The sequence below is a fragment of the Myotis lucifugus genome, unplaced genomic scaffold, assembly GCF_000147115.1.
Source record: "Myotis lucifugus unplaced genomic scaffold, Myoluc2.0 scaffold_557, whole genome shotgun sequence".
Taxonomy (NCBI): Eukaryota; Metazoa; Chordata; class Mammalia; order Chiroptera; family Vespertilionidae; genus Myotis; species Myotis lucifugus.
This window is the reverse complement of record NW_005871605.1, coordinates 165,122-192,919: the sequence shown is the minus strand read 5'-3', so window position 1 is coordinate 192,919 and position 27,798 is coordinate 165,122. Positions and strand designations below refer to the sequence as shown.

The window sequence follows — 27,798 nt, the reverse complement described above, 5'->3', positions numbered from 1 at the left end:
TGCCACTGGGGGCTGGCTGACACCCTCACCACTGCCACCCTCCACACCCACATGCATGCACATGCACATACACGCACATGCACACACACATACACACGCACATACACGCACACACACATGCACATGCACACACGCACATACACGCACACTCACGCACAAGCCCGCTTCCACTCCCCCCATCCTTGTGCTGTGATGGTCCCACCAGGGCACAGTGGTCCTGAGACAGCGAGCTCGCCCCCGGGACCAGTCTCCCTTCCTGGTACAGAAAGGGCCTTCCCAGGATCTACTGCAAATGTCCCTCTCCTGCTGTGTTTGTGACGTCACCTGAGAAAGTCGTGATGTGATGTGAGAATATTGTTCCACGTGTCTCCATAGCCAAGGGCAGCTTAGCCCCGGGTTCAGAGTTTGAGTGGCTTAGAGGGTGTTTGTAAAATACCTGGAAGATTTCTGCTTTGATAGCAACATTCGTAATCGTTTTTATTTCTTTAATTGTGATCATGAGAATAACATGTCTTTTTGTATATTTTTTTTCAATGATTTTTAGAGAGAGGAAGTGATAGGGATAGAGAGATAGAAACACTGATGAGAAAGAAAGTTCATCAGTTGGCTGCTTCCTGCACGCCCCACACTGGGGATGGAGCCCACCACCCAGGCTCATCCCCTGACGGAACTGCACCAGCGACCTCCCCATTCATAGGTGACCGCTCAACCACCGAGCCAACGGCTGGGCAGCACATGCCTTTTGTAACTAAACTGTATAGAACTATCTACACTGAAAAGTGAAATCTGTCTCTCTACCACCACCACCTCCAAAAAATTCCTCCTTCCCAGAGATAACTGCTGTTCACAGACTTTCTCATGGTGTGTAGTATATTACCTATGCTACTTATTACACGTTCTCTAAAATTTCGACATTTCAGCCATCATGTGTATGTTCATGAAATCTGTAGACTGAAGGTTTCTTCCTTGCTACTCTACTAATTTTTGTGTTCTTTGTTTTCTAAAAGATTTCACACAGATCATTCTCCGAATCTGATAAGCCTTCCCCAGAAAGTACAGAGTTACCTGTGGACTGGAGTATTAAAACTCGACTCCTTTTCACCTCTTCTCAACCCTTTACCTGGGCAGATCATTTGAAAGCACAGGAAGAGGCTCAGGGTGTCGTCCAGCATTGCAGAGCAACAGAAGTAACTCTGCCTCAAAGCATACAGGTAATTCTGAAAGAAAAGAGCTATGTTTTTTTGGTTTGTTTTTTTTTTAAATATATTTTATTGATTTTTTACAGAGAGAAAGGGAGAGGGACAGAAAGCTAGAAACATCGATGAGAGAGAAACATCCATCAGCTGCCTCCTGCACACCTCCCACCGGGGATGTGCCCGCAACCAAGGCACATGCCCCCGACCGGAATCGAACCCGGGACCCTTCAGTCCGCAGTCCGACGCTCTATCCACTGAGCCAAACCGGCTAGGGCAAGAGCTATGTTTTAAAGTAACAAATTCAGTGTAAATTTTACTTCTCTGCAAAAATGCCAGAGAGACTTCCTTCCAGTAAGTTTTTCTTTTGACATAAACACGTGGAGATTTTGTATTGCCAAAGTGGTGCTTTTATATAGTTTTCATCAGACTCGGTGACTGCCATTCAATTTAGAGGCCTGTCCTGAGAAACGGTCGGTGTTGCAGGGAGGCATTACTTGAACTAAGCCATTCTTTTCTAAGGCTCTTGAGAAAGAAAATATAAGGAAAATGCATGAAAAGCAATGGAGGAATAGGGTTACAAAGGCAGACTGGTTACTTTACTCATTTTCTCACAAAATGTGCACTCTTTTAAAGGCACTACCTCATGCTACCTGAATGATGGTGTCTTGTCAATTTACTAGAGTTGATAAATTCTAGAATGTTTTCAGAGAAATGCAATAGTATTACTTTGAAGCAGCTTATCAACTTAAACTAGGTTAAAGAGGATTACCTAAAAGAGACCTTGGTACCTCATTTTTAATAAATTGGTAAGGGTGATTTGGGATTCGGGTTACCAGTTTTTACTGGCTACTACTTTTTTTTCTTTTTTCTTTTCTTTTTTTTTTTTTGTTGTTGTTGTTAATCCTCACCTGAGGATATTTTTCCATTGATTTTTATTTTTTTTAAAAGTATATTTTATTGATTTTTTTACAGAGAGGAAGGGAGAGGGATAGAGAGTTAGAAACATCGATGAGAGAGAAACATCAATCAGCTGCCTCCTGCACATCTCCCACTGGGGATGCACCCACAACCAAGGTACATGCCCTTGGCCAGAATCGAACCCAGGACCCCTCAGTCTGCAGGCCGACGCTCCATCCACTGAGCCAAACTGGTTAGGGCCCATTGATTTTTAAAGAGAGTAGAGAGGGAGAGACAGAGAAACACTGATGTGAGAGAGACACGTTGATTGGTTGACTCCCACACGGGGATCAACCCTGCAACCAAGATTGTGCCCTTGCCCAGAATCAAACCCGGGACCCTTCAGCTCTATCCATTGATCCAAACTGGCTAGGGCACTGGCTACTTTTTAAATAGAGCCCGGGACGGGCCGGGGGGGGGGGGGGGCGGGGGGCGCGGTTGAATGTGTTATTACCTACATGCACGCACGCACACAGTCCCTGCCCTCCTGATAAAAAAGAGAAGTCATTTTTCTGGAGGATGGTAGAGACAGGAGAAGGTCCCCATCTATGTTTAAGTGTTCCCTGTGATGTATGGCTGGATGGACTATAATTGCTGACAAGAAAGGTTCTCCCAAATCAGAATAAACTACACTGTAGCCCCTGTAACAGTTATGAACACTTTACTATAGGAAGCAATGAAGATAAGGGTTTGGTATATTCAGTGTCTTTTTAATAAAAGTTTCTCTTTCTGTGGCTCAAACCTGTGCGCTGCCTGGACTTCAGGACCCCAAGCTCTGCACTGAGCTGCGCTGTGCTTTCCAGCAGAGCCTTGTCTACTGGCTCCACCCCGCCTTTCCCTGGCTCTCCCTGTTCCCTCGGATTGGAGCCGACCGGAAAATGTCCGCAAAGACAAGCCCTTGGTCGAATGATGAATCCCTACAACGCATTCTAATGAGTGACTGGTAAGATTTGTAAAAACTTGTGTGATCCAATAGTGAATTTTCATTTTAGCGGTATTCTCTTCTTGTTTTATTCATTATGTGGAAACATTTAGTGGTAGAAAGATCGCTCTTCCTCCTGAATGATTTTATTGGAACTGTTAATAACCAACATTTAAATTGTTTACTTCTTAGCTCTTATTCACTCTTTATGCAATTGTGAAATTCATTTAAATGTTTGGTAAATACACATAAACATAATTCTTTAAGATTCTTGTCAGGACAGCTTCCGTTCTCACCGGAAGCTGCACAAAGATAATTACCAACAAGTTACCAATTAAATTTTATTTAAAGAAAACAGTGGTTAGTGTTTAAATGGTAAACACTGTTTAAATATGTAGGAGTTATCAGTGAGTCCCATGACCAGATTCAGTTCTTTAAAAGCCAAGTTGTATGTAACGGCAAAAATGAAAACCATTATCTGTAATATTTATGTTGTGTTTCAAATCAGGGTGAATATCAAGCTGAATTATACAATATTTTAGATGTGAAGTTAAATGTTTAATTAACTAAAGAAAATTTGCTTCATAGGTCTGTGAGCTTCACGTCTTTGTATAATCTTCTGAAGACAAAACTTTGCCCCTATTTCTACGTTTGTACCTATCAATTTACTATCCTGTTTCGTGCATCAGGATTAGCAGGAAATGATGTAATCACGGCTCTCATGTCTCCTACAACTAGAGGCATAAGAGAAGCTATGAAAAATGAAGGTAAAATTATAGTTTAAAATAAGAATACCACACTATATAGTAAACTCTTTTCTTGAAAGTTAAAAATACCCTTTGTCAGTTGAATTGTCTTTTATTAGTTTTAGCTATATTATTTTTTAAAACATATTTTTATTGATTTCAGAGAGAGAGAGAGAAACATCAATGATGAGAGAATCATTGATCGGCTGCCTCCTACACACCCACCACTGGGAAAACGGGCCCATAACCCAAGTATGTGCCCTGACCGGGAATCAAACCGTGACTTCCTGGTTCATAGGTTGACACACTGGCTGGGCTTAACTATATTAAATATTTTATTTCTTTCTGATTCTTTTTATAGCAGTTATTTAAGCTGTTCCTTATACATTGCTTTAAGTTAATGATCTTCCTTTCACGGATCTCTAAACACATACTGGGTTGGAAAGTCCCTGTCTGAATATACACTTCTTCAAATTCCTCACAGTACAAATCACCTACCCCTTTTAACAACAGTTTTCAAATTGGGTCAACCCATGAGTGGACAAAAGACATATTTACTGGGTTTAATCAGCATTTTAAAAAAATGAAATAACAAGTAGTATATACTTTATGAAAGAATACTACATGTAGTAAGAATGTATTGTTTCCTGAACCTTTTGTTTCAAGTTGATATGGGTCTGTATGGGTGTGTTATGGGCTGCTAATACAAGGTAATACTGAATGTAAACTAATTGAAAAAGAAAAAATAAAGTTTGAAAGCTACTGCCTTAATAAATCAAATAAAAAGACTCACATTTTCAAATTTCGGACTCTCTAAAAGTAAGGCATACCTGTTAAATTCTTTTATATTACTAGTATAGTAAAGAAACTCAGTTATTTTTCTTTTTCTCATGTAGGTATTGAATTTTCTCTGCCTTTAGTAAAAGAAAGTGGCCATGAGAAGAAGACAGCATCTGGGACAAGCTTGGGACATGCGGAGTATGTGATGAAAATAACCTTTCATGTCATCCAGTGGCTATCGCCTCGGTGCAGTAGTTTTGTAGAGGAAACAGCTTTATGAAATGGGAAATCTAACTATAGCGATTTTTTAGGGAGCAAGCAATCAGTGATGAAGATGAAGAAGAAAGTTTTTCCTGGCTGGAAGAGATGGGTGTGCAAGATAAAATTAAAAAGCCAGACATACTCTCTATCAAGCTGTATCCTTTCATTTGCTGTTAACTAGAATTGATTTTCATTGAATTAAGTTAGTGAGCAATGGAATATTGACTGGCAGTTTTATTTGACCACAGTGTTTTGTTTTAATATGTTTTTATTGATTTTAGAGAGAGAAGAAGTGAAGGGGGAGAGAGAAACATCGATGAGAGAGAAATATCAACCGGATGCCTCCTGCACTCCCCCCACTGAAAATCGATCCCACAACCTGGGCAAGTGCCCAGACCAGTAATCCAACTGGTGACCTGGTTCATGGGTTGATGCTCAACCACTGAACCACACTAGCCTGCCTGACCATAATCTTAAATTGTCTTAAGATCATACTAAAATTAATTCACCATCATGACACTAAATAACAAAACCCTAAGTACCAATAAACTAAGAAGCTATATTTTAAAAAGAGCAAACATTCCATTTTGTTGAAGTTTGTGGGGGGGACAGAATATATTTTTGACTAGCGAAGAAAGTTTTGTTCGGTGTCAATTTCTAGCAAATGCAGATTAAAGTCAAGTCATTTTGATTTAAACAGGTGCCTTCTAACTGCAGTGAAGACATGATAACGAGCATTTCCAGTTTGGAATTGGGAAAGGGGTCCCAGGTGATTCAGAATCAAGATAACTGCTTTTCCTGTTGGCATGGGATTTCTACTTGCAGTTTCCTTGATTGTCATCTTCAGGCGTAAGGAGAAACATGAAGTACAAATGGACCACAGACCTGAGTCTGTTGTGTTGGTGAAGGGAACAAACACCTTTACGTTGCTAAATTTTTTGATCAACTGTAAGAGCTTAATTGCTACTTCAGGTCCACAGGCAGGACTTCCACCAACTCTCTTATCTCCGATAGCTTTCCGAGGTGCCACCATGCAAATGCTTAAGGTAATAAGGGGTTGGAGGGTAATCCTACACTAATCTTCATAACAGCTTCTTTTTTAAAAAAATAACTTTTTTTTTCAGTTAAGGTTGATATACAATATTAGATTAGTTTCAGTTGTACAATATAGTGATTAGGCATTTCTATGACTTAGGAAGTGATCACCACAATAAGTCTAGTAATCATCTGACACCATACAGTATTATAGTCTTACTGACCGAATCCCCTGTGCTGTACTTTACATCCCAGTGAGTGGCAAATTGTACATCTTAATCCCTTCCCCTCTTTGACCTGTCTCCCCCCTCCCATCTTACAACCATCAGTTTATTCTGTTTCTGTTTTGTTTTTGTTTGTTTTTTCAAATTCACCTAAATTAAATCAGATGGTATTTGTCTTTCTTTATCTCACTCATTTTATTAGCATAACTAGAGGCCCGGTGCACAAAAATTTGTGCACTCAGGGGGTCCCTCAGCCCAGCCTGTGTCCTCTCACAGTCTGGTACCCCTCGGGGGATGTCCACCTGCTGGCTTAGGCCCGCTCCCCAGGGGGAACAGGCCTAAGCTGGCAGTCAGACATCCCTCTGGCAGCCCCGGAGCTCTCAGGGGATGTCCACTTGCCAGCGGGGAGCAGGCCTAAGCTGCAGTCAGACATCCTTAGCGCTGGTGGGGAGGCAGGAGAGGCTCCCACCACCACTGCTGTGCTGGCAGCCATCAGCCTGGCTTGTGGCTGAGCAGAGCTCCCCCTGTGGGAGCGCACTGACCACCAGGGGGCAACTCCTGCATTGAGCGTCTGCCCCCTGGTGGTCAGTGTGTGTCATAGTGACCAAGTCATTCTGCTGTTAGGGTCAATTTGCATATTACCCGTTTATTATATAGGATACACTCAAGGTTCACCCATGTTGTCGTAAATGGCAAGATTTCACTTTTTTATGGCTAATTCCTTTGTATGTATGTATCACATCTTTCACCATTCGTCTATTGATGGACACTTGGGTTACTTTCATATCTTGGCTATTAATGTTGCAGAACATAGGGATACACATGTCATTTTGAATTACTGTTTTTGGTTTCCTTAGATAAATAGAAGTGGAATCACTGGATCCTATCTTGTTACAGCCTTTGTTTTTAAAGTCTATTTTGGCCGTAACCAGTTTGGCTCAGTGGATAGAGCGTCGGCCTGCAGACTGAAGGGTCCCAGGTTCAATTCTGGTCAAGGGCATGTACCTTGGTTGTGGGCACATCCCCAGTAGGGGGTGTGCAGGAGGCAGCTGATCGATGTTTTTCTCTCATTGATGTTTCTAGCTCTCTATCCCTCTTCCTCTCTGTAAAAAATCAATAAAATATATATTTTTTAAAAAAGATACTTTGGCACACAAAAAAAATTAAGTCTATTTTGTCTGATACAAGTATTGCTATCCCAGCTTTTTTTTTTTTTTTTTTTCATTTCCCTTTGAATGAAATATCTTTTTCCATCCCTTTAGTCAGTCTGTGTGTCTTTCTATCTTAAGTGGCCCTCTTGTAGGTAGCATATGTATGAGTCTTGTTTTAATATCCATTCAGATTGGAGCATTTAATCCATTTATTTACATTTCAAATAATTATTGATAGGTATAGCTATTGCCATTTTATTCATATTTTTTCTTCTTCCTCTTAAAGCAATTCTTTTACATTTCTTGTAATACTGGTTTGATAGTAATGAACTCCTTTAGGTTTTCCTTGTCTGGGAAGCTCTTTATCTGTTCTTCAATTCTGAAAGAAAGCTTTGCTGGGTAAAGTAGTCTTGCTGGTAGGTCCTTGTTTTTCATCACTTGGATTATTTCATAGCAACTGCTTCTGGGCACAAAGTTTCTGTTGATAAATCAGCTGACCATCTTATGGGAGCTCCCTTATAGGTAACTAACTGCTTTTCTCTTGCTGCTTTTAAGAGTCTCTCTGTCTCTAACCCTTGGTGCTTTCATTAGGATGTGTCTTGGTGTGGGCTCTATGTCTCTGGAGCCTTTGTGCCTCTGCCCCAGCTCTGGAGCTCAGAACAAGTGAGTCTGTCAGCGAGGAAATAGATGTGCGGGCCCTTACAGAGCAACACCTGGGACTGCAGCAGTGCTGGTCTCACTCAGCCACGTCTGCTGGGTTTCACACCTTGGACTTCTCTACTGGCATTAGAGCCCTGGCCCGGCCCAGCGGGGCCTCGTCCTCAGCGGGGACCTCTGCAGCTGAGGCACCATCCTGGCTTTTATCCGCCAGCCCCGTGCGCAGCCTCAGTTGTCCTGCCGGTCTCCATGTGGCTGTTTTCGTCCGTCCTTAGTTGTAGGACTTGTTCAGCTAGGTTTCAGGTGGTTCTGAATGACGGTGGTTCTATAGTTTAGTTGTAATTTTGATGTAGTCGTGGGAGGGGGTGGACAATGTTCACCTACCTACTCTGCTATTTTGACTGGAAGTCAATAACCTAGCTTCTTTAAAAGTACTTTTTCTTTTCTTTTTTTTCTTTTTTTTTCGAATTAAAGAGTCATATTTATTGCAATCCGGGACTATGAGGGGGCATCTTGCTCTTCTCCCAAATCTCATACCAATACTTTTTCTTTTTTGATAGGATAAATTTTTGACATTTGTTTTATTAGCATTTTTATGTTGCTTTTTTTGTTTTTTTCTCCCAGTAAAAAATCATTTAATGTAGTTATACCAAAGGAGTTACATGAAAATATATGAATTATATAAAAAAAAATTTTCTTACCAAGTATAAAACTGGCAACAAAAATTTTGGTGTTAATCTTTTTTGCCATAAAGTTCTCTCATTTTTTTTTTATTTTTTTTTTTTTAAGAGAGAAACATCAATTGATTGCCTTCCGCACGTGGCCCGACTGGGCATCAAAGTCACAACCTGGGTATGTGCCCTGACCAGGAGTTAAATCACCAACTTTTTGTTGTTCTGGACGATGCTCCAACCAACTGAGCCACACTGGCCGGGCGCTTGTCTCAAGAGGCAAGAATATTGAATTATCTCAAAAACTGGATCATGAATAAGTGAAAAGAATAACTGAATAGGTAGACCTCATTGCACTTCACAGATGTTGCGTTTTTTACACATTGAAAGCAAGACCCTGCACCAGCACAGAGTGTACAGCCCGCTTCCACGTGTCCGCCCTTTATTGCAGTGGTCTGGAACCAAACCCACAGTGTCGGCAAGGGGTGCCTGTATATCCATATTGTTGAAAATTATACATATGAACAAATATATACTGAATGTTAGTAGCTGTAGAATCAATTTGTTTTACCAATATCCTGTATTGAAAGTGTATTACTAAATCAGAGTGAATACCATATGAGAAAATTTTATCTACTTAAACTGATAATCTCATCATTTGGAGTAAAGGATACTGGAGACAGAATTTACTAAACATTTTTATTCTTATACACTCTTCATGTCTTAAGAACTACTTTTGTTCCATAACTTAGAGGAAAATCCTAATGAAAAGTTAGTGAACACGTTTTTAGCTAGGGACAAAGGCTTGAGAGATGACCATAATTTTTTCCCCTTCAATTTTTTGTAAGGCACGAAGTGTAAATGTGAAGACACAGGTTGTTTCTGGATACAAAGATCAATTCAGCTTGGAGATCACAGGTCCTGTCATGCCTCATTCTCTACATGCTATGACCATGCTACTCGGATCTTCACAGAGGGGGTCATTTTCTGCAGGACTGTATACACATGAGCCAACCGCTGTGTTCAACATCTGCCCACCAGTGGATAAAGTACTGGGAAAGGTGAGTGGAGAGCTGTAAACAGACTTAGTTTCCTCAAAGTAGGTGAAGGAAGTTATGAGCCAAACTATTTCAAGTTAACTGTATTTACTAATTTTCAATGATAATTTCTGAGAGTAAGGGATGTGTCTATGTAAGTTGTTATTGTGAGGTAAGTTTTATGATTTCAAGCTGTTGTACTTAGTGACTTAAATACTATCCCCACCAAAAAAATGGCAACTTAGCATGAGGATTTAACAAATGGCCTTTAATTTTTGACGTTTTTAGGTTTTATTTAGAAGTTATAATTAAAACTATGCAAAAATTCTTTAAGTCAACTTCTGTTGAGAATGAATAGTATGAAGGCATTGGTGTCCAAGTTCCCATGGTAACTATTAAAAACTGAGTGTTCAAAAAGGCTGGTGTGCTTTCACTGACCGGTACCAATTCCCACAGGAGACTGTTCGTGAGGAGCTTGCTAACTGTGGGTTGCACCCTAAGACTCTGGACCAACTTAGCCAAACACCAGTACTGGGGAAATCATCCTTACGGAATGTGGAGATGAGTGACTACCTTTATAATTGGAGAGCCTGAACGCCAAAGTAAGCCTAAAAGGAATCTTTGAGGAAAAAAGCCTCTGGCAAGGAAATTCAAGATTTTTATACCCTTGGCTTTAAATTTCATTTTGGAAGTTAAGGGAATATTCAAATGTTTATAAACATTAACCGTTAATATTTATTATATGCATGTGTTAAGATTTTAGATCAACATTCTCCAGTTTCACTATTTTTTGATAAGATATTCAGATATGAAAAACTCAAGTAACTTGAATGAGAACTAGATCCCTATAACTTAATGATAAACTGAATAGAAAATTGAATCAATGTCAGTGCTTCCTTTCAAATGGGAAATTGAGGCTAAATTAGTATCAATTAATGACATCTGGGCAAAACTAACCATTTACCAAGGATTATGAGCAGGTTCTAGCTTGTAAAGGTTGAAACCAAATTTATACAATATCTACTGAGTTGATTGTTGATGCGTCTTAGTTGCTTTCTTTACAGTTCTCTCAAATAGATAGATGTATACACACACATATATTTTTAATGCATATGCATGTTAATTCAGGTAAGGGTATTTTGTATTCCATATAGAACAGTGTATTTAAGAGTTTAAAGTATGCTCATCCATCATGGCAAAGTAGTATTTAGTGTGTGTGTGTCTAGTTCAAATTTTTTTAAATAAAAGTGCTTAGAAATCATAAGCATTGGGTAAAGAAACAGTAGTATTTAGTGAAGAAGTATGTGTTCACTTTATATTCCAGAAAATAAAACACCACATTTATTCCAGAGAAGTTTATATTTTGGGCCTTAAGCTTTTTAAAATAAAGTATAGAGACAGCATATGAATACCACTGTAATACACATGAAATATTCTATTAGACCCTAAAAATTAACATAAACTTAAACTCTCTCAGTCAACAAAATAGTGGCTGGGTGCCAATTTTATTAGATAAGTTGGTTACAGCATTTTAATTATCATTTTACGTCTATCTAGGTGTAGCTGAAATTCAAAATGCACATCAAAGTAAAACTATATCACAACTCAATGCCATACTAAATGTACTTGGCCTCTGCAGTAGAATTCTAGTCGGACTTCATTTTCACTCCCTTCTCATGGCCCAAGTGGCTTTGACGGGAACATAGGACTTAGTGCTGATCATCACACAACATACCACTTCTTTTTATAACTTCTACAAAATTTTAAGGGGAGATGGTGGCTTCAGCCCTGTGGAACAGATCTTGCTTGATTACCTCAATAACACTGGCCCCAGTATCTGTCCAGCAGAATTCATTGTGAACTAGTACAAGGTGCACAGCCCTTCACTGATTACAGGCAAGTGTTACAGCAGCCTAGCCATAAGGAAGGGGAGTTACATCATAGTACAAAATACAGTATAAAAGCGTAATTTAACATTCCACACTGAAGATTACGGATGCCTTCAAACAATCGTTTGGATGTTAGCCACTTAAACAAATACATCACTAAGGTAAACAATATAAACATACCAAAACCCTGTATGGTTAAATACAATTTCCATGGTACAAAAATCAAAGCCGGGAGATGTTTGTACAGATTGCTTTTTACACAATGTTTTAAATTGCCAAATATTTACAACATTAAAGAGGAAATACATTTTGATGCAGAGTAAAATTATCTGAAATGATTAATATAAAACCTCAATCTATCTACGTGAGGCACTCCTGAAGCAAGTGGCATTAGCCATGAGGTCCTTTGGTAAAAGGCCCATTGCTTGAAGAACCACAGTAGCTGCTGTGGCTTTAGCATGCTTCTTATTAGGGCTGGCAAAGCTGGGCTGGTAAGCGCTTCCATTTATCAATACCTATTCAAGAAAAACATACAATTGGGCTGGTAAGGGCTTCCATTTCTCAATACCTATTCAAGAAAAACATACAATAAGAACAGCATCAAACTTTAATATCTATTAGCTTTATTTTTTCACTAAATGCTAGAAAACTAATTTAAAACATAAAACCCATACTATGTAAGTCAAGTTAACCTCAACCCAGGAGAAGCAAATAATTTGGGAAAAGAGACAGCAAATTAAAAGCAGGTCTCCAAATTAAAAAAAGCCTGATAGTTCTAATTCCCCATTTCCTTCTAGAATATGGCAACAAACAGTTCACAAGATTTTGCCCAAAACTTTCCCTTCCAACATATTTTTAAAATAAGGTTTTTAAAAGTCATATTAAGAGGCATATTGGTGTGTTTAAAAACCCCTCCTCTCTACCTATACATATACACACTCCCAGCCCACCAATAATATATCAATCCTATGATCATATACTTATCCCTCACCCGCTAACATTGTCATCAAATTAATAAATGTATAAAATTAATGCAGAAATTCATATTTACCCTAAAGAGAAAATGCTTGCGATGATCAGGGCCACTATCGTGGATCAAGAGAAATTCAGGTGGTTGCCACCTTCTCTTATTACAGATTTCCATCAAGGCAGACACAGGATGTTTGCCTGCAGAGCAAAAAATAACCAGTTATTAATTATCTCCACCATCTGTGACAACCAATTATGAACTGGAAGTGGGGATGGGTGAGGAGAATCCCCGTGCCCTCACCTGACAGATCTTTCATTGCGGCAGAGAAGTTCCCAGACCTCTTCTGTGCTCTTTCTCCGACAGCCACAAGACCTTTAAAAAAAAAATCAATGTTAGTGAAATCTACTTCAAAGGAAATCTTCAACACATTCCCCTTACCCTTGTTTCTAGATCAATCTGGACTTCTATTTTGCTGTGTTTCAACATATAAATATACCTATTCATACACCCTGGTACTGGAAATTATATAAAATGTTCAGAAAACAAGCATTTAGTATGTGAATACATATAATTAAGTGCCATCATTAACAACTCCAGGCCTGTTGCTTTGTAAGTTTAAAAAGTAGTGGCTATTTATTCCAACTGATTTCTAAAGGTTGCCCATTCTTTAAAAGATGATGCTCAGTAAAAGATATGTTCCTCAAAAGATGAGGATTTTGGGTCACACACAAGTAAAGTGAGAAACCCAATACACCCCCACCCCCACCAACAAAGCCCTTTCTGACTTATCTAATGTTAGGTGTTCTCAAAAGACAAACACACAACTTCATAACCTCCCTTTCCCAGGTAGCTTAGCTATGTTACTATGCAAAACCAATGTTTTCCCAAACCCAACCCACATACAATTCCAGAGAATGCTCCCTGGAATTACACAATGCATCCAACATGTTTTCTTCCAATAAACCACCTTTTTGTGACAGATCATCTATTCAGCTTGCACAAGCAATAAAATGTCAATGTGACATAACTAGCAAAATGCCCTTTCCTAATTTAAAGCTTGAATTAATGCTCATCACAGGAAGACTGCCATGTTATTTCCATGCTATTTTTGAGTATCATTATTACAATACACTCCCACCAGTTGGAAATAAAATGGCAACACGGTATTCTACATGGATGGCAATGTAGAAAATCTGATGCAAAACAATAAAAAAAATTTAGTTGGAGCTATTCAGTTTCCATGGTCATTAAAGAATAATGTAATTGCATTAATTTCAATGAAATCTCTTTGAATACAAAGATAAGGAAAATACGTTTGAGTTTTAAAAATCAGACAAATAAGCTTCAGTCATCACACTGAGTTGGCATTCCCATGGATTATACTTAGGTGCCCCAAACTCAGGGCATTATGAAAAAGTAGCACTATTGTAGGCAGCTGATCTGCTATTCCCCAACCCCAAAGAACTGAATTACTGAGCTTGAAAAGAGGGTTTATAAGGCGGAGACTAAACAGCACTTTAATAGGAAATAAAAAGAATATGTGGGATAAAATATCTAAGAAAAAATATTCTAGAAATAAAGATACTATATTCCCTGTCAAAACAAAATGGCTGCTTTATAAATATAAAATCTAGTTAAAATTTTAATCATAGATATATTCAAAGTTCCATAATTTTTAGCAACTAACACAGGTTCCCTTTTTAAAGCTAAAATTAGTGTTTCCTCCTATAATTATATAAATTGTTGGAAATGGGTTAAACCCCCTCCCCCGCCCCCCCAACAACACAGCTGTATAAGCAGAAGAGCCTGCAGGTCAGGATCACAGACATCAAAAGCATGTAGACAATGAAAGCTGGAATGTGAAAGGGGGTATAATAAACTTTCCCCAAAACACTTGTTACCTTTTCTGTCAGTCTTAAAATCAACGAGGATAGGCTCCTTATTTCCTTCTTTGTTTTTTCCTAATCCTTCTCCTTCTCTCCAGCCCATTTTTCTCATCAAAACGGCTCCCATTCCTCCAGTTACTGGGGCTGCTCTTAAGAACTGATCCTGTCCAAAGAAGAAAGGTAAAATGTCCCAATTTTACAGTTAGAATGTGACCATCAACTCAGTGTCACTTTTTAAAAAAGAAATCTGATTTTACTTCTAGATCTGTTATAGCTGTTACATTTAAATGCTTCTTATACATACTGTAGTGTGCATGTTCTAATTTTTTCCACATTAACATAATAGTATTTTGAAAGTCACGTAAGGCATATAAATGGCAGTTTTAAAACAGTGGCCCTCGAGCCCCCTCCAAAAAAAAAATTAGAACACTCCTGTTTTCGTCCACTATTTACGTTCACTGGTATCTCTTCTTAGCTTGCAAAATAAAAAGAAGGCAATGTTAAAACAGTCATTAATTGTCCCAGGTGCACCTAGTTAATAAATAAAGCCCAGAAGTCATTTTAGAAGTAGTTCGGACACTGAAGAAGCAGACTGTTATCACCCATTTTATTTCCCCATTCTCCCATGGAGCAAGTATAAATATTTTACATAGAAAAATCCTATGAAGCAAAAGAATAACTATAATCAATTTACACAGTAAGAAATGGAAGACAATCACATAAAATAACCTGTTATTATACCAAACTGAATTTGAATTCCTTTAAAACCTAGCTTGATGTTAAAAGACGTTTAAAAAACTCCTTAAGCGTTTACATACCTAGGCCTCGGTAGCAGCAGTGTTGTGAATAGTAGGGCTGGCACTGACCGGGGCAAGAAGACAGCTACAAGGATTGGGCCCTGAAACAAGTTTCCATACAGAGGGTGAAAGTTCACAGGTTATTCTGTGAACAGTCATCTCTCTTGTATCCAACCCACTGAACCATAATTTCCATCAAAGCAGCAAACCACTTAATGTCATAAGATGCACAAGTATAGACATTAGCATGACCAAGTCAATTATCGTCACACATTCAGAAATACGGGATGCCTCTGAGGCGTCCATCTACATACAACAAACTACTAAATTCTACTGTTGGTCTTTTTTTTTTTTTGATGTGATATCTCCAAATCATTTTTTATTTCTCCTTGTTATTAAATTTTAAATTTACATTCTCCAGCAAATATATAGATGTCATTAACTTATCAATAAAGGGGGCCAAAATTTTTGGTAAATCTAGAAATAGTATTCATTAATCACATTCCTGTATTGACAAGTTAATACCAAATTTGTTAAATCTTGTTTTCTGACAGTATTGAAACTGTATATTCTTTTCCCCCAGCTTTTTAATTACATGCTGGGGAGAAAGCATGCCAATGATTTGTGTGACAGACATTAAGTTCAACAAGGTGCTCTGATGGAAGGAGGCGGCTGTGGAGGTAAAAACATACCCCTGGTTCAGTTCCTTATTTGGTGCAGGCCATGCAGTGTTGATGTATTGAGAGAAAAGTTAGCTGATGCTTGGATATCAACTGCCTTGTTGCTACACACCTAGAATGGCTTTTACTTACTTTCAGGTTCATCGGCCCCTCTTTTCCAGGAAACACTCCTAAAAAAAAGGGCAACTGTGCAGAGTACATACAAATACCCAAATCACCCAGGTTTTCAATTCTGTTTCCATTCTGATATAGTCATGTTTCTTTACCCCAGGGTGTATATAGTTAACAAAAAAGCTGATTAATGAGACTACAATAGTAAACAGTATTCATCAGGTCATGTCCAAATGATACCATCTCAAAAAATAAAGGTTGTTTTAATAACAACTCTTAAATGTTTACTTAAACATAAATAAAACTCTCCTTTATCTACTAAGAATATACTGATTTACTGCAACAAAATACAAAAGTGTAAGGGAAATGCAGGCATTCCGAGCGGCTTTTAACAAAGAGGGCGCTGAGCTGTAGCAAGGCAAGAAAAGCCAAATGAGCATTTGGAAACATTTCCTAAACACAAGTAGACAGTCTGCAGTAGATAAGTGTGTTGCCTAATAACTTTTTCACATGTTCTACCTCATTTTTATGAAATAAAACATTCCTTTCTTGATGTTAGTAGCAAATATTCTTTAAGTAACATACAAATAGTTTTCCTGAAAGCATTGCTTTCTTCAGTTATTTAAAAATTTGGTCAGTGAACACAGCTTTAAGGCATGATAATTTATCAAAATGATTTAAATTGACATAATATTTATTTAAAAATCTGTCAACTGCCTACAAAACTGGAAATTTTGTTAAAATTCAGGGAACCAATTGAATCTATAAAAGATTCACTTTTTATAAATTAACACGATGTTTAGAAGTATGTTTAGAAGCATTATAGATCAGCACTTCCATTATACACAAATATTAGACTAAATTTTACAACGGAATCATATTCAAAAGTTTCTAACTAGTAATGTACACGACTATTATGTGCCTAAAACATTCATGTAAGTTTCAAGTCTCACTTCCTGAAATATGGAGTAGTTTTAAAGAATTAAACTGTTAAAGAAATAGGCGTACTTTTGTAATTCTTCCCAATGAAATGAAAGCCGTCTTTTCAAATACTACACAAATCACTTCACATTTGAAATGTAATATAATTAGTCCAAAATTAATTAAATCTTAAATAGATTGTCATCTTTTCCCAATACCAACCCCCTAGTAAACTACCTAAGTAACTTTTTAATGAATCTGTGTCCTCAATATACACATATTAAGAGTGCTTACCCCCCCCCCAATGGCAGGCAAAGTGAAACTATGTTTTATATTAATTTGTTAATAAGAGGATCACCAGAGATAATGCAATCAAAATTGAAAATGTTATGAGATTAAAAGTTCCAAACAACCAAAATCTCATTTTCTCAGAAATGAGCTCATTCACTGGCACTCATGGCGATTCTCCACAGGCACCTGTCATATCACACCCTGAGGGCAGGAATAAGGCCTTGTCTTCCTTCATGTGACACTTGTAGACTGAATTCCACGTAATTACTTGCCCATGATCACAAAAGGAGTCAGGGGTACAGCAGGATAAAGAAACCTTCCCTATCCATGAGACCCGCAGCCTCCCAGTGTCAGCGCCGCTACGCTGCCCGTACTCCTGAAATAAACCACCACCGCCCCGATCCAAGCAAGCCACACCCTTCCCCAGCACACATTTCTCCGGAAAGCCCTTCGTAACCACCTAAGACTCCCCCGACAATGAGGCAGCCGTAGGTGGGGTTCACAGGTCTCCTTGCAGGAATCAAACCAGGAGCACCTCCATCTTCACAGCACGAGGCATCCGTCCTCTCCCTTGAATTTAGGTCTCATGTCCTGTTTTTTCCTTGAGGTCAGTGGTACTCAAATTGAGCCTGTGGACCACCAAAGGCCACCAGGGCCCAAGTGGTGGTCCACAGATAGTATTCTCCATCCCCACCCCACCCCATTCACCCTTCAGCAATGCCCACCCCACGCTCCAGCCATCCTCCCCGAGCCTTCCAGTCCCACGGCCAAATCACCACATGCAGTGCTAATCCTGGGGCCTCCCAACCACTTGCTGTAACCAACAGCTGACAACCAGGGGACCTGGGCCTGAGGATCACAAGAGGGGGGGTGGGGAGGGGGCTGGGGACTACGGGAGCTTAAGGAGGTGCAGGCACTAAGGAAGGGAAAGAGGGCAGAGGAATAGAGGAATGGCAATGAGGGTGGTAGAGGGCTCTTGGGGGCAGTGATCCACCAAAAATAAACCTGTAATAAAGTATCCCAGGATGAGAAAGCATTTGAGAACCACCGCTTTGAAATCATTAGATTAGCAGTCCAACAGGAACGGTGGCATATTCAGAACAGCACCTGAGACACATTGTGAGCATTCAAAACACAGTTTAAAAAGACCACCCACCCCACCAGCGGCAGCAAGAATAAAAATAACCTCAGGATATAAACCCATGGCTCTGAGCCATATTTATACATTGGCCATGTCTCATGAATCCGGTCCATCCTGTGTCCATCCTGGAGTACACACACAGCAAATTTACTCATGAATTCTTTTTAGTCACTGGCCTCTTAATGCATTTTTAATTAAACACTTCCTAAAAAATTTTAGCTTTCTACTGGAACACTTTCGTGTGTGCATTATGTCGTCTACCTTTTTAATCCAGGCTTGCGCACCAGTATTGGCCAACTGTTCTTGTGTCAGGACCTGTACTCCCGTACTTCCTGTGAACTGGCCAGGAATAGAGTTCAGCTGAGCCCAGGCATCAATCTGAAGAAAAGAAGATGACTCAATTACCTAGTTAAAATTACTCAGCTGGTTAAAATGCCACTGGAATTAACAATTTAATTCACTAAAAGAAATGGTTTTAGTTCGTTCCTGAAAATGCTGTATTACGGCTTAGATATTCAATTTTTAAGACCATATAGTGATTTTATACATATTTAAAATTGTTTCCCAGCTCTAGCCAGTTTGCTCAGAGGGTAGAGCGTTGGCCCTCGGACCGAAGGGTCCCGGGTTCTCTTCAGGTCAAGGACACATCCTCAGTTGCAGGCTTGCTCCCACCATCCCCACCCTGATCAGGGTGCATGCGGGAGACAACCCATCCATGTGTCTCTCCCCCTCCATCCCACTCTCTCCTAAAAAAAAAATTTTTTTAAACATTTCAAAGAAGCAGTTTAATAACATTCAGTGAATCCCATTAGTAAGATTATCAAGCAATGTATTTCCTATCTGTATGAACAAGTACTTACAGAAAGAAAGGTAGAAGGAAAAGCTGTCCATTGTTAAAATCAGGTGACTCTGGACCCTGGCTGCCTGGGTTGAATGCCACCCTCTTCACTTACTAGTTTTGTGACCTTGGGCATCAGCTAACCACTCTTTAGCTCAGTTTGCGTCACTGGAAAGCAGGAACTCATAATACTACTTTCATCTCACAGACCTATTATGGCCAATGCGCTATTTTTATAAACCAGATTATAAACTCAGCAGGAAATTTTTTCTATTTTATTTGCTCAAGAAACAGTTCCTGTCATATAGTACACAATAATATTTACTGAATGAAGGACCAGGAACCAAATCACTGTCATTTAAAATAAGCTAATTAGGCCATGGTCATCCTATATAATAAAAGGCCAATATGCAAAAAGACCGAACGGCAGAACGACCGGTTGCTATGATTCGCAATGACCACCTGGGGGGGGGGGGGGCAGATGCTCAAAACAGGAGCTGCCCCCTAGTGGTCAGTGTGCTCCCACACGGGGAGTGCCGCTCAGCCAGAAGCAGCAGTGCTAAGGAACCCTTGGGGGATGTCCGCCTGCCAGCTTCATGGGGAGTGGGCCTAAGCAGGCAGGCGGACATCCCTCACAGGCAGGGCTGAGGGACTGCCCCACCCCCACCCCCACCCCCAGAATGTCGTGCACCATGCCTCTAGTTTAAAATAAGCTAAGTAGGCCGTGGCTCAGTGGTTGGAGCATCAGCCTGTGCACCAGAAGGTCTCAGGTCCAATTCCAGGTCAAGGGCACATAACTGGATTGCAGGTCGATTCCCACCCCACCCCTTTGGGGCTCATGTGAAAGACAACTAATCAATGTGTCTTTGCTTTTCTCTCCTTACCCCTTACCTTTCCCCCTCCCTTCCACTCTCCCTAGAATCAATGGAAAAAATATCTTCACTCCTCCAGTGAAGATTTTAAAAAATAAATGATCTTTCCCTTGGATTTTCAAGATAAGAACCTACATTTCAACAGCATGCTACTGATTTTGCCTATGTCACAACAATCTAGTTAGTAAAAGTCTTATTTAGACATTAAACTGCTACATACCCGTTCCTGAGCTCGATTTAACATGCTCATGGCTTCAAGGTCAAATGCATTCTCACTGAGTCTTTTCTGAGCAAGTGCCCGCTCACTCATTGCTGTAGAGATGTCCACAGGCTAAGAAAGAAAACATAATTATCTCAAATTACGATAGAACCCCTAAGTTCAGAAAACTGCTCATATACTTAGTTGCTATGTATCAAAAACAAAATCATAGTCTTATATACCTATTAACAGTTTTATAAAGTAGGCAGAAGACTCAAAAAGGTAAAGTAACCTTGAGAAGCAGACAAGGAGTATTTCAGGTAAGTTACAAAGTGTCAGAGGAAGCAAAAGCTGACTGACTGCTTGTTTTCTGTATCAAATTACAATCAGAAAATTCCATGAAAAACTTAAAAATCTCCGACCTTCACCAATAAAAGTCTTTTGCAGTAAACTGAGAATTTTTTGAACGACTTTGTATTACTAGCAGTTTTCATTTTAAACTGCTTATCGGCATAACCTTCAGAAGCAATAAACAAGGTTTTTGAATAACAAAGCAGAAAACCACTATGGCGTCAATCACCTTTCCTCTACTCCTGTGCAGATCTCTTCACCTGGCGGCTTTGCAGTTTGGTTTTAAGAACTAAATTTTATCAAAATACTCATTATGTAAATAAATGGACCTCTTTTCACTTTATGTACATTCATGACCAGTTAAATATTTCGGGGAGGGGGGTACATTTAAAACACTTAAAGTTGAGACATGTTTGAAAAGTCTTAAGTCCTTTTCAAAGTTCATAGTCTACTTGTAAAAACTTTATGCTAAGCAGGTGACAATGATTTAACTTTTAAAAGTTCTTCATAATGTCCAGGAAAATTCTTAGGGCAAATTCCCAATTTGTCAGGTTTGTGGAAGGCTCAACCACAGAAGGAAAAAGCCATCAAGTGAGTGAGTATCTGATGTTTTTTGTTCTAATATTAAGAGAGCAGGTGGATCTGTATCAACTAACCAGTTATTAATACTTTTCTTCTTCTGACACAACATAACCAACCCATTAATATCTCCTAGTTATTTCACCCAAGAAAATTCATTTTTGGAAAATGCTGTATGTCATGGGAAGGTTTCCCTATATTAATATACAAAGAATAATTAGTAAGTACTGCATGGGTATGATAGTAAAACAAGTTCACAGCTAAGGATTTGTTTAAAAAGCGAAGTAAAGGCGGCCTGTAATTTCATTGTATATTGTGTATAAGACTTCTTTCAAAATAAGACCTATATAGTAGAGAAGGGTGTATGACTAAGAATAATTCTACCTCATGCATAAGGATTACTAACCTTTCTTTTCCTAACGTCAGAGCCCCTTAATCACCCTATTATTCCTAGTTCTATTATTTCTTAACAAAATTAAAGACTTTCTTACAAAGTAGCACAACGTATAGATTTTTATACATATCTTAAAATGAAAGCACAATTAAACTGAATTCATTCAGTATTTACTAACCTGTAGATCTCATAAATGAATATCTTAATTTCTTAGTCAACTTAATAAATTATCCACACTAATTAGAATTATTTTGGGGGCCTATAAGAAGTCAGACTAACAAGCTAAGAAACTTTATATTCTCCCTTTTCATTTCTATTAGAATTCTGACTGCTGGGACTTTCTGGTCAGAATTTATATTCCTTTGGCCTACCTCAGATGTTTCCTAAAACTCTAAGGATTATTGATGTAATTTTAAAAGGCCCACAGAATATACCTTAATATTGTTCATTACCCTTGTCAGAATTACTTTGGATCTCATAGCTGTCTAGGTATACATTGGTAATAGGGTTTCATTCTAAAAACCTAAACTCAGGAGATAGTGGGGGGAAATCTACCTACCAACCATTCCCACACCCTGACCCCCAATCTCCAACTATAAATTAGCCACACACAAAAAATAATAATTAATATGGCTCTGAAAACTCCAACTTTTCTAGAATAAAATTAATCCTTCCCCACTGGAAAGCAAGTGAATCTACCTCTCTCTGAATTCATCCTCCTGAAGACATTCTATCTTCACACTGTTTTCTTTTTAAGACTTTATTGTGGAAACAGGTAACCTAATGCTTCATCACTTATTCCCAGGATGAAACTTCTTTCAAATCTCAGTAATATTCCATGTCAAATTCACATCACATTCTGAAAAGAACTTTAACATAGCAACCTTGGATGCTTAATATAAATTTCCGTAAGATAAAATTACAACCAGTTTTTTCCTGAGGTAATATAATTTCATTTCTTCTTCAACAGGCTTAGCAAGTTAGCTTTAAGATCATGTCAAAACTTTATTAAATAATAATTTGACTATTATTTTCATATCTTTTTAAATGTGAAGAAATATATTCAGAATGAATCAGGATTATCTTAACCTCTTAAAGGACCTTAAGAGTTTGTATCAAAAAGCACATTTCCCAGTTTTCAAGGTAACTCAGGATATACAATAATGCATGAAAAGCCAATTATAAAATCCCCAAAGCATTGATATTCATGGGCTAGGCCAGACATTTTGTATCAGTATAAAATTACACCTACCCTTCACATGAGCAACGTCCAATGGAATTTCCTAGTGACTGCTAATGAGCACTTAAAATGTGGCCAGTGCAATGAAGCAACTTGACTTCCCCGTGGCTAATGACTTCTGTACTGGAGTACACATATACAGACAGTATACAGTAAACTATACTGTACAGTGAAGCTTTAGAGCCCTCACCAGCTTTTACTGTTGCTCAGAAACAGGAATGTGTGCAAGGTACCAAAATGATACCAAAAGGCCTTCTAAAAACCAAGGAAAAAACTTAAATCCTATAGAATACTTTATCAAGATGTCATCAGCAAGCTGTTTCAATAGATACACTACAGACTTTCAACCTAATGTATAAAGTGTAATTATCTAAAGCATAATTATAATTCTGTAATAATATTCCAGGCATTATAATGAGGGAAATATTTAATTTCCTTTTCCCGAGGACTTGTTCTGAAATATGAAATCTACATAAGTGTTTTGAATAATCCCAGTTCTCGCATTAATACAAACCTATTCAGGTGATTTTGCCTTCCTACTTCATTGACACAACAGATCACCACTCCTTCTATAACCCACCCAGGTGCTAGGGGAGCACACGTGCCCTTTCCACTGAGGCCTGTGCTCCCCTGGCTAGAGGGTCTGGAGTGCAGGGCAGTGCAGAACACGAGGGAGTGGAGCAGACCAGGGCAGGCAGAGCTGCCTCACAGCTGTACTGAGACAGCCGTGCTAGAGCCCCACCCACGTTTCCTTCTTCACTGAACCCCTCCTCAAAAAAGGCGTTAGGAATAGTAAAATACGTAACATCATTAGCACCATGTAAGATGCATTTCAGGGTCTTAGGTTATAAATGTATGTTCTTTATCTTCTCATTGAAAAATCTTTCTAAGTTGCCCTGGCCAGACTCAGTGGTTAGCATAGGCCCGCGCACAAAGGTCTCAGGTTCTATTTCCAGTCAAGGGCACATACCTGGGTTGTAGGTCTGATTCCTGCCACTGGTCGGGGCAATTTGGGAGGCAACTAATCGATGTGTGTCTCTCTCACATCAATGTTTCTCTCTCCTCCCTCCCACCACCACCCCTTAAACAAACAAAAAAAACTTTTAAGTCAATTTATTTCCCCCTTTTGTTAATCTAACTGTTTACATAGATAGAACAAATATCCTAAGTGTTTCTTAAAAAGACAATGAAAGGATATAAAGTGAAAATTATATTCTACACAAGTAATTGCATGTATCTCAAAGACAGCATAAAAGAAAAATTTTAATTATAGTGGAACTGTAAGAAAAAACATCTATATATAAAACGTGATTTTAAAATATTTAGCAAAAATACAAAAGTTCAGTTATAAAAGAAAATGACAATTACAAAAACAAAAGCCGCACTATTAAATCTAGAATGTTTCAGTTAAATGTTTGATTAGTTTTAAAAAGTGAATTATGGATATTTTTATCAAATAAAATAATCTAGTGCAATGCTTAGGTTTAACTTATACATTTAACCTAAATGAATTATAACAGAAAACAAACAGATAACCTATTGGCTTAAGGAAATTCAGTGATAATCCCATCTAAGGAGAGAATGAATAACAAGGCTATATTTACATTCTAGTACGCTAGGAACTATGTGTTCAATTTCCAAAGGAAATTTTCATCTTGCCTCAAGAACTTAAACTAAAAACTTTATAAATCTAGAGCTTCTAAACACTGAAATTTTTAGCTCCACTGGGATATGGAAATATTCTTCAGTAATAAAAACCAAGCACACAGCCTAAGACAAAAAAATATCTTCACATGTAAGTAATCACTAGACCTTAATGGAGGGCAACTTCTGGACCGATAAAATATTTGTGCTTGATAGCAAACCCAAGGAAGTTCTGTCAAAGATTACATTTAAATCTTCTACCCAATAAGTCTTTGCTAGCTTTATTACTAAGAATTAATGCCCCTGAGGACAATTTTTTAAATATTAGTTTTCCAACATTTTTTCTATTCATTGCTTATCAATCAGATTCACACAAATATGGTCAAAATTCTGTAGTCATTCTTTACTGTCGATGATGCTGGCTGGTAGTAGAGCACACACAATCTGATGAGTAGACAATCCATAAGAAATGGATTTGCTGATCCATCCACGTCTATCCAGTTATGTCAAAGAGCACTCAAGTGCAAGACAATGGAAGGGATTAAGGATTACAGCAAAACTAAGATCAAATCTGTGACCTTTGCCTAAATGTTTTATGCTCAATTTAAAGAACCACAAAATCCATTTATTGAAATGAAAACGAGCAATAGGAAAAAAATACTTTTCAGTTAAAACATTGGCTTTAAAAGACTTTACACCCCTGACAGGGAACCAAGAGCGCTAATGCTCTCATAAAATGTGACTAACAGCATTCCACAAACATTGGTATGTAGAACATCCATCTTAAAAACAGCGTATTTCTAAGACACAGCTAAATAACTAGAACTAAACATTTTATATGAACATTTCCTCTAGGTGTTTTATATTATTCCTACAGAGACCTGAGGGGGTTTGGGAGGTGGGAGGATCCTGTCCATTTTCCTAAAACTTTGGGAAGTTTACCTATATGTTGTTTGAGCCTAATAATCTTCTAAGAAACTAGCTTAGAGTTCTAATATCAAAAAGTTGTGTACATCCTCCCAAAGGAAAAATCGGCTCTGTTTATGTAGCTTTATGAACAGAAGCTTTTTCCCTCCTGTTTTAATAAAACACTTCTTTATACTTTATAAAATCTGAATACCCACCTTCCCCCCAAAATTTCTTTGAAATAAGTATTCTCAACTTTCAATTAAACTCTGACAACCATTTTAGATGCCAAGACTAAGGCACCTGCCCCCCATCAGTGTTAAGACTCAAACTGGCTGAGCACTAAACTTCGAATATAAATATGTGAGTAGATGTATATATAAACTCTGTCAAAAAGAAATGGTCATCAGCATTCACTCAGCACTTGAATAGTTATAGTCACTATCTCCGCAGAAAAACCCCTTGGAATTTTGTAGTATTTATGGGGCTTCATTCTATCAGGAAATATTTCTCACATCATCAACCTGCAAAGTTTTTTCCAACTCTGTTAAATGCGTAATCTGCAAGAAATTACTAAAAGCATATGAATCAATCATAATTTCTCAGTCTGTTTAGCCCTCTTATGATTTATATTCAACTACTACAAAAAGTTAGTTGCAAATATCAGTTCCCCCTTTCCCTGTTCAGATGTGCCGGTAGCTGGATTTGGGGATTAGCAACTGAGCTAGCTACTCAGGTCGTTTCAATAAAATACTATCCAAACCAGCTACCCCAACCTCACTGGTGACGGCATAACTTAGATTTTTGAACCCTATGTAACTGACCATCACTGGTGGCTGTAGTTGTACTGGCTAGTTTTCATGTCCAGTCAGCTTCACTGTATATAACTTTTCTCCTTTAAAATGCTAAAGGTCAAAACCCCCCGCGCGCACACAGTGAAAATGTCACCTGTGAGTAGCTCAGGGGAAAAAGGTTTCTGATTTGGGTTCTGTTCACTTTCTGATGGATCTATAATACTGGAGGTGTTTAGTGGAAGATGACCATATGGGCGATAAACAGAACCTGAGGTGAAAAGTACAGGTCTCTCTAACATGCATATCCCGGAACTGCAAGGAAAGGGAGTGGGGAAGAAGCCCCACATTGTAAGGGCATCAGCACCTAATCCAGTCCTTGGACAAATGTCTGGGCTTTGGAAACAAAGGGCAAGAGGTGATGACTAGTCTATGGTATTTTTAAAACTCCCACCCCCCCCTAGTAAGTCTCCACCCTCCCGTATCCCCCAAGCGTGATTTTGCACAACAAGTTAAATAAAAGTAAACTGTTTATTAAAAGATACAGCAAAGGTACAGATACAGAGATACATACAAAGATACATATATATATATTTACATATATATACAGTCTTGCTGTTTTCATGTGCACTATATTTAGCAGCACATTTAATCAGGTGGCATTTTAATGGGGTTGTTTTGACACTTGGCGTTATTACTGCATCATGACAAGATACAACTATAGCCTCGTGAAATTTTCAAGGTGTGAATTCCACTTCTCCAACTTTCATTAGTAGCAAAAAGAGAAAGGAGAAGGGAAATGGAGTACACCAAGGCTGAGCATTAGGTTAAACACAAGAATTCCAAAGGGCCAAGGTAGCACAGGGAAGGGAAATGATTAAAATTAAAGGCTATCTGACAAACCACCCAGAGAACAGTAAGAAACCATTATTTAAGGGCAATAGGCTATGTATTCAAGATGCTCACATCAGCCTACAATGACCTTTTTCAATCCATTTCTTGTGTTGAACCTGAGGATCTGCCTCTGTCCGCTCAACCCCTCCAGCCAGTACATTTGCTACCACCAAAATCTAGAGCTATAAAGCCTTGAAGCAAAACGGGACGCTAAATAGTTGTACCTTGGGCTACCTTCCCACAAGTGCAAGGAGGGCCCAATGTTGGGGAGGGATGTGACAACACTGTTCTCTGCAATTCGATGCTTTTCACTTTGTGGCTTGGTTCCACAAAGTGAATTGCATCGAGTTACTGTCAAATGAGAAGCTGCGGGTTGTTTCATCTGTCGTTTAACCCGGCCCTGCCGTTTACCCCGGCCCTAAGAAGAGTGAAACAGAATCCAAATCAGATATAAAATAACAATAAAATGGCAGATTCAGGTATAAAAAAAAGAAAAATACATAATATTCCTCTTACTTACCTCAGAGGGCAGATTGCTGCTGAAAACATTATCATCATCTTTGTTTTCTTCACCATTTTTATCCACAGGAACCCACTCTCCGTAAACGCTGTCTGCTTCTTTTTTTCGGTGCTGAGATCCGGATGACACAGGAAACTCTTTTGTTAACGTGACCTGGCTTTTTGGAGGCGTGGGCTTTGCTGCAGCAATCTAAAAAAATAAAGTTTCTCAATTACTTTCCAGCAGTCTCAGAATGACTTTGTTTTTG

General features: G+C 38.7%; 2 protein-coding genes across 17 annotated transcripts in view; one reads left to right on the top strand and one right to left on the bottom strand.

Moving 5' to 3' along the window:
- Window positions 1-708: 708 nt before the first annotated feature.
- On the top strand, window positions 709-27,775 carry DONSON (downstream neighbor of SON). Of its 10 annotated transcripts, none has more exons than XR_002826613.1 (12): window positions 709-861; window positions 1,008-1,211; window positions 2,918-3,096; window positions 3,664-3,842; window positions 4,718-4,799; window positions 4,913-5,017; window positions 5,710-5,908; window positions 9,449-9,661; window positions 10,094-10,239; window positions 15,763-15,859; window positions 21,135-21,174; window positions 27,620-27,775. XR_002826613.1 is itself a non-coding variant. In XM_023745592.1 (11 exons), exons 1-9 carry the CDS (start codon window positions 859-861, stop codon window positions 10,229-10,231), a joined length of 1,302 nt encoding a protein of 433 aa, XP_023601360.1. In that variant the 5' UTR covers window positions 709-858; the 3' UTR covers window positions 10,232-10,239; window positions 21,135-21,174; window positions 27,620-27,775. The 10 variants fall into 10 exon arrangements, 4 of the variants coding, with proteins under 4 accessions (XP_023601360.1, XP_023601359.1, XP_014302135.1 ...); XR_002826612.1 differs by having other exon boundaries at window positions 21,135-21,178; XR_002826611.1 differs by lacking the exon at window positions 21,135-21,174 and adding an exon at window positions 20,081-20,213.
- Window positions 10,978-27,798, bottom strand: part of SON (SON DNA binding protein) — a 33,771-nt gene continuing 16,950 nt past the window's right edge. The window contains exons 5-11 of one of the 7 annotated variants that reach the window (XM_023745587.1): window positions 27,552-27,740; window positions 20,254-20,364; window positions 18,585-18,701; window positions 14,398-14,545; window positions 12,797-12,868; window positions 12,578-12,693; window positions 10,978-12,094 (exon numbers count right to left, since the gene is read on the bottom strand). In XM_023745587.1, the coding sequence (XP_023601355.1) occupies window positions 12,035-12,094; window positions 12,578-12,693; window positions 12,797-12,868; window positions 14,398-14,545; window positions 18,585-18,701; window positions 20,254-20,364; window positions 27,552-27,740 (813 nt within the window). In that variant the 3' untranslated portion in view covers window positions 10,978-12,034. Of the gene's footprint in view, window positions 12,095-12,577; window positions 12,694-12,796; window positions 12,869-14,397; window positions 14,546-15,200; window positions 15,281-18,584; window positions 18,702-20,253; window positions 20,365-26,654; window positions 27,450-27,551; window positions 27,741-27,798 lie in introns of those variants that run through there. The other 6 variants (XM_006104264.3, XM_006104265.3, XM_023745585.1 and 3 more) reach the window with 6 other exon arrangements.

Bases quoted from the DNA above. Each gene is read 5' to 3' on its own strand.
- DONSON (XM_023745591.1), top strand. The intron at 3,097-3,663 runs GTAAGATTTGTA...TTTGCTTCATAG, and splicing joins CGCATTCTAATGAGTGACTG to GTCTGTGAGCTTCACGTCTT. The intron at 5,909-9,448 runs GTAATAAGGGGT...ATTTTTTGTAAG, and splicing joins CCACCATGCAAATGCTTAAG to GCACGAAGTGTAAATGTGAA.